This window comes from Pelmatolapia mariae, unplaced genomic scaffold (assembly GCF_036321145.2).
Source record: "Pelmatolapia mariae isolate MD_Pm_ZW unplaced genomic scaffold, Pm_UMD_F_2 NODE_ptg000572l+_length_40155_cov_1, whole genome shotgun sequence".
NCBI classification, from domain to species: Eukaryota; Metazoa; Chordata; class Actinopteri; order Cichliformes; family Cichlidae; genus Pelmatolapia; species Pelmatolapia mariae.
Genome location: NW_027052256.1, coordinates 15,061 through 23,144, shown reverse-complemented (window position 1 = coordinate 23,144; position 8,084 = coordinate 15,061). Strand labels below are relative to the sequence as shown.

Here is an 8,084-nt window from a genome sequence, read left to right as displayed (position 1 = left end):
CTAGTCGTGCTCATTAGGTTCAGCTGTGTCTCCCTCCTGTGTCCAGTTTCCTCGTTTCCCTTTGTACTTATATACCCAGGCCGCATCCTTCGGAGGACCCGACCTTTGCCGTCTACGTGGGCTGGGTCCTTCGAAGACCGAGAAGGCCGGAAATGCGAGGCTGTGAAATTGGACGGTCTAGCCTTCAGATTTGCGTCGCCACTGTCTTGGTGAAGTTAACTCAGCCATCTGCTCCTTGCTATCTAAAATATAACAGGACACTGCCGTAAATTCTCGACCATCTCACACTTCTGTTTAATCAGTTCTCTGTTTGACGTTTATTCAGCTGTGTGAAAACCCCGGAGGAACCCTCCCGAGGGATTAATAAAGTTTTATTTAATCTAATCTAATAACTTTAATCTCAGCCAAACCGATTTACTTAGGAACAAATAAAACACTGAAAAAAGTCAAACAATAACATTTTTAAGTTATCTGAGTGACTTCTATATCACGTTTAACCTGAGTGGCGAAAGACTGCGGAGGTCTGAAAACGATGAAGCTGGAAACTGGAATTGGCTGGGCCGCGCTATGAATTCTGGGATATGGTGGGCCACGAAGGATACACCCAACCCATCCTTCAAATCTGGGGAAAAGGAGGGCGCATTTGTCGTCCGGATTCGGAGGAGTCTACGAATTGGGACAGCTTTCGTCGCGTCACTGTGATGTAATCAGTCTACAAATGCGGCCTCGAGGATGCAGCCTACGCTTTGGGACACAGCTATAGTGTTTTCCCTTGCTCGTGACTGGTCCGTCTGTGTAACCTCAGTATGTTCTTGCCTATATATCTAGTCTATATTTTCACCACATAAAGCTCACTCTTCGCATCTAAGCCAGTGGCTGCGTTTGGGTCATCATTCATAATTTTCACACGTCTGCTGCCGCTGCCGTGACAGTATGGACCAGTCACAATACGGACCCAGCAGCATTCGCCCCGTCTGAGGAGCTCCAAGAGGACATTATTTATTCGGTGGAAAAACTAAAAACGACCTGTGGCAGAATCATTTGGAGAGGGAGTTTCACTGCGCTGTAGAGACCCGGCTACAGCAACTGGTTTCTGGTCTCCCCTGGCTACTGAGCTCATTTCACACTCGAACAGGATTTCCTCCTCAACATACTTCATCTTCACCCCCCAGCCGCTACCGCTCACCTACCGAGCTCAGCAGAGGATGTGTATCAATCCTCCTGTTTTCCACCTGGAGACAGCATTCTCTCTGCCATCACTCCTAAAACTTCCCCGTCTTCCTAAACAACCAAATGCCATGTGCCATATCATTTTTTGATTTGTTGACATGGTACATTTTTCCACCAATAGGCAAGGGTGGGGGGTTTTGTTGGTTTTTGTTTTTGCTCACAAGTGTTTTCCTTAGAAAACGCTGTTTTTGCAGTTTCTTCCCGCAGTAAATATAAAAACAGTGATAGTATTCAGGAAAAAACATCGCGTATATGTTTTTTAATTATAACTCTGGTTTTACATGGCCTATCAACACAATTTAAAACTGGTATGTAGTATAAAGTCCACATTTTTAATGCAAAAATGGAGAATCAGGGTATTCTTGGGTGACATAGCAACATCTTGGTGCTATGTCATCTTAAACTGGTCATGCGTTTGGTTTACCATGACTACTTTATTCTTCCTCAGCCAATCAGCAGCACTTGTGCGATATGATCGCATCATTGGCTGGAGCAGCCAGTCACCGGTCACTCACTGACTCACACTGCAAAACAGCACAGAATGAATTGTTATGTATTTATTTTAATTTCAAGTCAGGTTGGATTTTTTTTTGTACGCAGCTCAGATTTTCTGTGTGAGGAGACCGTGTCAGCAGTGCACGATTGTGCTGCGTGCAGCTTAGAGGGAACAGTGATGAGCAGTTTCTCATGATTTGTGAGATGAATTATCTTAGGTCCCCTTGTGCTCCCCTCTCATTATAAACAGAGAACAGGTGGAATCTGTCGCCGCCTTCAGGTTTTTAGGCACCTGCATCTCTGCTGATCTGACCTGCACCCACAACACTTGGTAAATAAGGCCCAACAGTAGCTGCACTTCCCCCGTGTCCTGAGGAAGAATAATCTGGACCAGAAGCTGCTACTGGCCTTCTCAGTGGAGACCGTGCTCTCCTACTGCTTGGGTGTTTGGTACTCAGGGACTACAACTGAGAACAGGAAAGTTACACAGAGGTAAATTAACACCACCCAAAAATCAATACCTGCTCTCTGCCACCCCTGAAGGCCATCGCAGGATCCTCCTGTCTCTAGTTGGTGCCTCAGGTGAATCAGGTCCCACACCTCCAAATTCAAAACAGCTTCTTCCCCTGAGCCATGGTCTGAGTAACCCTCATCACTCAGGTCACGCACACATGGACTCTTTCAGACCAAGTCCTTTGCACTATTTCCAACCACTTTGTTCTCCAATGTGTGCCTTACAAATGTTTTGTACATATTCCTCTTGATTGTATACTTTTCTCTTGTTTGTAATTTGTTCCTGCTCTCTTACCATTAAATTTTATTCCTGTGCAGTTGGTGTGGAGCACCCATAATTTGCACTGATAATAAAGGGCTATTCTAGTCTAGTCTAGACTATTCTGAAATGATCATATTCACCACATTTTCAGGAAACCTGACCTGTGACCTTGAGGTTGAGCTCACTGAGATTCAAACTCGTCTGACATTTGTAGTAGATTCAGCTGTGGTATGTCCATGCTGCCTTCTTGCATCTTATCAGTCGATATTTTTCTTTTTTGTCAGTTATTTAACTCTATATACATCTTTAATTCTCATTTTTCTTTACTGTAGATACACCAAATCATTATTTTCTCTGTTTTAATGCTGAGATTATATTTTGATCCATTTTACTGATTCATTTTAACCTTTGTTTCCTTTTCATTGTGGGAAGATGTTTACTAAACTGAAGCGAATGTATCACATTTGTACCACAGAAAACTGATGTCATTTTTTTTCCATCTGTGGTTTTCTTAGTTGCAAACGTCCACTGAAGGCACACAGTGACTAAACCTCCTCTACACTGTCAGTGTGTATAAAACACACACAGGTTTATTAGCAAAGACACACGGAAAAAATGTTGACTTGAAATACTTTTTTTCAAGCTAGTGTTTGTCTGATGATGACCACTCAGATCTGTGTGAAGCCCCCTCTCTTGATATTCTGATCTTTAAATAGCCGAGAGGGGGCAAACAAAGAGAAAGGAAGCATCACACACTGAAAAGAGAACAAACAGTATGCAGGGCAGACATTTATAGACACACAACCACGAAGGTAGTATTTGAAGTTTAAGTTGCACACTGTCTAGTTGCTGCTGTTTACTTCCAAATACGTCTGTTAGGAAATTTGCAGGCTATTTAAACCCATAGTTTCAGAAATTGATCTCCCCTTTTGATGCCTGTATTTTCACCGTCCCATCCTTCATGATTAATCCCATCTCAACTGTCCATGTAGCAACCTCTCTACAAAGTGCAAACTAATGCTGATTCGGCTATTGAGGAAAACTGTGTTTCAGCATTCTGATAGGATTTCCAGCAGTGAGCAATCCAAACACAATCATCTGCCCTCTTACCCTGAATTTGAAACTCTAATCCAGAAATTGTCCTCAGCATCCTTAATCGTGTCTCTAAACATTGGGAATTTCACACATTTCACACACTTTAAATATGTGAACATTTAAAAAATGCTAAAAATTTCATCCTCATGCAGCTACGGGTAGCTATCGTTTTTGTTAGTTTTTGTTAGAATGTATGGTTTGTTTGTTAAAAATGTATCTCATTTTTATATCCATCTGAACCAAGGAAACCACAAAGAACAAACATGAGAAGGTTGAACAGGCACGGAGAAAAATGAAATACTGAGTATTCACAGAAAACTCGAAACACTCCAAAACGTAAAATACTTACAACAGCAAACCTAAACATGAACTCAGAATAAGAATATTAAACAGCAAACAGATCAAACTCCAGGACTATGATGATCCCAGGTCATAAATAAGTGTTAGTTTTCTTGTGGCTACTCCTGGTTCATGTTTTCTTTTACCAATGACAACTAAGTCATTGTTGGGTTACATTAAAATTTTGGACATGCGATTTGAATCAGATGCTCAACTTTTTGAAAATGTCTTTATTAAGCGAAAACAATTGAATTTTTATGTAGCTTTGAAGTCTCCTTACTCTGCTTTATGTTGTCAGCTTTATTGTCATTGGTGTTGCCATATGAAAAGAAAGATCGTATGCGTGTCCTCATTAAGATAAAAATCTGTGTTGGTGTGTGGGGCTGTAGCACGTTAACAAACACTTTAAACCAACAGGAAACAGCAGACATTTGGTATCAGTCAATCACATGTTAAAATGTCACACATGGTCATGGTCACTTCCTCATTTTGTTCTGTCTTGATACCTCAGACACTTGTTTAAATGGTTGTCTTTCTTACTTTTGTTCAAACTGATGCTTGTCTGACCACATCGATCTTTTTGAATCTTGAACTTTTTCTACTTCCTTATGAATTACATAAATTTTTTGTGGCCTTATATATTTACATGCATGTACTTACCTTTTATGTCCTGTAGATAGTTGCTCATGCTGAGGCTTCAAGATGACCAGAGTTAGTCCAGCTGTGTCTGAATAAACAAATAAATAAATTGTGTCTTTTACTATTTGGATAAACACGAGAGCTATAGCATTGGGTGGAGTTCTCCATGCTTGAACAAATTAAACTAATCATAGATTTATTTTTGTTACAGCAGTTCTCTCTCTCTCTCTCTCTCCCCCCTGCATAATTACGGGTGCACCCTTTAGAGAGAGGAAGGGGAGAAGGGCAAAGGCGGCAGTTAGACCATTCAGGGGAGTGTGCGTGCTTGTCTGTGGATGCAAGAGGAGGACCGCTCGTCACCATGATGCTCCTGCTGGGGAGGGAATCCAGACAGTGTGTTTTTACGACAGATTTGCATCGGACTCGATGGTAGTTGTTTGAAAGGAAATTTTAAAAATAACAGTCTGAGTAAACCTCTTAACCTCGGCCTCCAACTCATTCTTTCACCCCAATTGTTTTCTACATTGTTTTTATTTAATCTTAGCCCTTAACCCCAAGAACCTCTGGATCATAACATATAAATTCTGTAATTTTGAAGTCAATAAATGGATAAACACATTATCTGTATCTCTGCACCACACACATTGCTGTGAGCGATGATTTTTTTTATTCTTAAACGATAAAACAAGGAAAAATTAGGAACAATCTTTTAATATTTCACAGATGTAAACACTGCTGCAGCAACAAATTACCACAAGAAACAAATCATAAAAATATAACTTAAATTTGTGTTATTATGTTTCAGTTTTTTCTACAAAACACTTGCTAAGTGATTTTTAAATGTTTGTCACATAGAAAATAAAGAATCACACAGTATTCTGTTTCCTCTAAAGCTTTACAGCTGAAATTCAGACGCATACAGTTTTATGCTGTCCTTTTGCTGCTGGATTCTCACAAATACTTCTGCGAGGCACTTTGCAGGATATATCAGACCAACTCTTCTGGTAACCATGACTTTTTTCACCCATCAGTACACAGTCGTCCTCGGGCCAGTTGTCCGGCTCATTGTAGTTCCAATAAGATAAACTAGGAGATGAAGATCAAAAAGAACTCAGGAAACGTTGCTAACTTTAATTTTGAAAATGGGATTCTTTTTTCCACATCAATCAAACCTTTCGTTCAGTGGTGATCCGTCCACCCACAACCATCTGCCCTGCTCTGCTGAGTCTGTCAGTCCGATCCAGAACTTGTCTTCATGATCCTTCATTATGCCTCTCACTTTTTTCCACAGGAATTCCTAAACAGGAAAAGTGGATCAAAAGTATTTTGTGACACTTTTCTCTGCTGAAGAAATGTAAAGTTGTGGTTAAATATGTGAGAACCAAAACTTGCAGCAGTTTTTTATACCTGCTCCTCTCTGCTGTCTATCTTAACCAGGTCTCCTCCTTTAGCTCTACAGTCATCTCTGCTCTCATTCCAGGATGATTTACTGGTCGAGAAGTAATAACACTTTCCTCCATGTTGCTCCCAGCCTTCTTCACATTTATAACATGAATCACCTTTGAAGATATTAAAGCAAAGATTTCAGTCAGGTGGAAGAAACTGTTCATATTTGTGTGATTTGAAGGCAGCAGGAAGCTCCTTCTGTCCTGCACTTACAAACTAAGTTACTGTTTCTGAGTCTATCACTGTTTCTTTACTCATCATCAGAGGACACAAATGTTTAAAAGAATAAATCCATAACTTATTTACCTGTAACTTCAGGAGGTTGTGGACATGTAGGCTGCACTGTGCTGCATGGTTTTGCTTCAGAGTCTCTTTCTTTTACCATAAAGGACATGTAGATTCAATTTTTATTAGTTATTTAGTCTTTAGGGCTTTTTTGCAGAATGTAACAAAACTCTAACTCAAGTCAAGTCATCAATGAATTGTTCTTAAGTTAGTTTTAGTTCTGCTGCAAACATTACTGGGAAAAATCTTTTTTTAATTAGAAAATTCACACACTCACTGGTAACACAGAGGACAACAACAGCAGCAGCCAGAAGAGCACTGAGAACCAGCAGGGCCACTCTCTCTGGGGTGACCTTTGACCTTGTGCTCTTCACAGTTTGTTGAGAGCCCTCTAAACATTCAAATGGAACACATATATCACAAAGATGTGAGCATGAACATGTGCAGGTTGTGTGAACACGTGATTTAATTTTTCGTTACCTTATGTAGATAATGATTTGATAACTTATTTGTGTTTGCCGTTTGTATTCTGTTGTAATATTTCTACCAAATCTTCATCAAACATAATTTGAACTAGTTACGTAACTGGCCAGTGAAAGTCTTGATATTATGAATCTCTTTTGTTTTTTAATACAGTAGGATCTTTACCATCCATCCATTTTCTTCCACTTATCGGCCGGGTCACAGGGACAGTGCCTAAGCAGAGAAGCCCAAACCTCCCTCTGCCCAGCCACCTCCTCCAGCCATTCCAGGGGAACATCAAGGCGTTCCCAGGCCAGCCAAGTGATATAAGCTCTCCAGCGTGTCCTAGGTCTGCCCCGGGGGCATGCTCAGAACACCTCACTCAGGAGGCACCGAAGATTACCAGATGCCAGAACCACCTCAACTGGCTCCTTTCGATGTGGAGGAGCAGCGATTCTACTCTGAGCCCCTCATGGATCGCCATACTCCTCACTCCTCTAAGGGAGAGAGAGGCTAGTCACCCTTTGAAGGAAGCTGATTTCTGCTGGTTTCATCCATGATCTTGTTCTTAAGGTCACTACCGACAGTTCGTGGCCATAGGCGAGGGTAGGGACATAGACCGACCAGTAAATTGAGAGCTTCACTTTTAACGCTCAGGTCTCTCTTTACCATGACTAACCGGTACAGCATCCACATCAATGCAGCCACAGCACCCTGCTGCGGGGGAAGCAGCGGCTCTCCCTTCTCCCGTCACTCATGAACAAGACCCCGAGATACTTAAACTCCTCCATTTAGGGCAGGAACTCATCCCTGACCCGGAGTGGGCACTCCACCCAACTCTGCCTTATAGTATAAAGTTCCTTGAGGCTACCGTTTTGGTGCTAGATAAATAAACCTGAATTAAACTGAAGCTTGTAAATAAAATCCTGGGCTGACTTAGGCAGAAAAAACTAAGCACAGGGAGAAAAATGTAACCAGGAGACAAGAACTGCTCATTACTGCTCTTTACCAACCAGGCAGCTCTGTTGAAGATGTCTTTGAGATCCTGACGTCTGAGTAAATCAAGTCAGCCAAAGAGGAAACAGGCTCTGGGCCTACAATGTAAAACATGATTGCTACTCAGTATCATGTGAATTTCTGTTAACTTGAGGTAAAATATAACTTACTAACTAACTAACACTATAAATCTTAGTGCTGTCCGCATTAATCTTGTTAGAATGACGTTAACGCCATAACCGCATTAAGGCGGCAAATCTAAGTTAGTTGGAATATTAATAGTGTTACCCATTAATATTCCAACTAACTTAGTGAGTTCACG

General features: G+C 41.2%; 1 protein-coding gene across 1 annotated transcript; it reads right to left on the bottom strand.

Annotated features, from left to right (window-relative positions):
- Nucleotides 1-7,051, bottom strand: LOC134623356 (C-type lectin domain family 4 member E-like). Its single transcript, XM_065469847.1, has 6 exons — nt 7,021-7,051; nt 6,582-6,695; nt 5,981-6,132; nt 5,746-5,870; nt 5,598-5,659; nt 1-128 (listed from the first exon to the last, which is right to left on the bottom strand). The coding sequence occupies exons 1-6, from the start codon at nt 7,049-7,051 to the stop codon at nt 1-3; spliced, it is 612 nt and encodes a 203-aa protein (XP_065325919.1).
- Nucleotides 7,052-8,084: the final 1,033 nt, after the last annotated feature.

Bases quoted from the DNA above. Each gene is read 5' to 3' on its own strand.
- LOC134623356 (XM_065469847.1), bottom strand. From the start codon at position 7,051: ATGGCTGGAGGAGGTGGCTGGGCAGAGGGAG. The intron at 6,133-6,581 runs GTGAGTGTGTGA...ATATCTTCAAAG, and splicing joins TGTTGTCCTCTGTGTTACCA to GTGATTCATGTTATAAATGT. The intron at 5,871-5,980 runs GTATAAAAAACT...TTTCCTGTTTAG, and splicing joins TAGACAGCAGAGAGGAGCAG to GAATTCCTGTGGAAAAAAGT.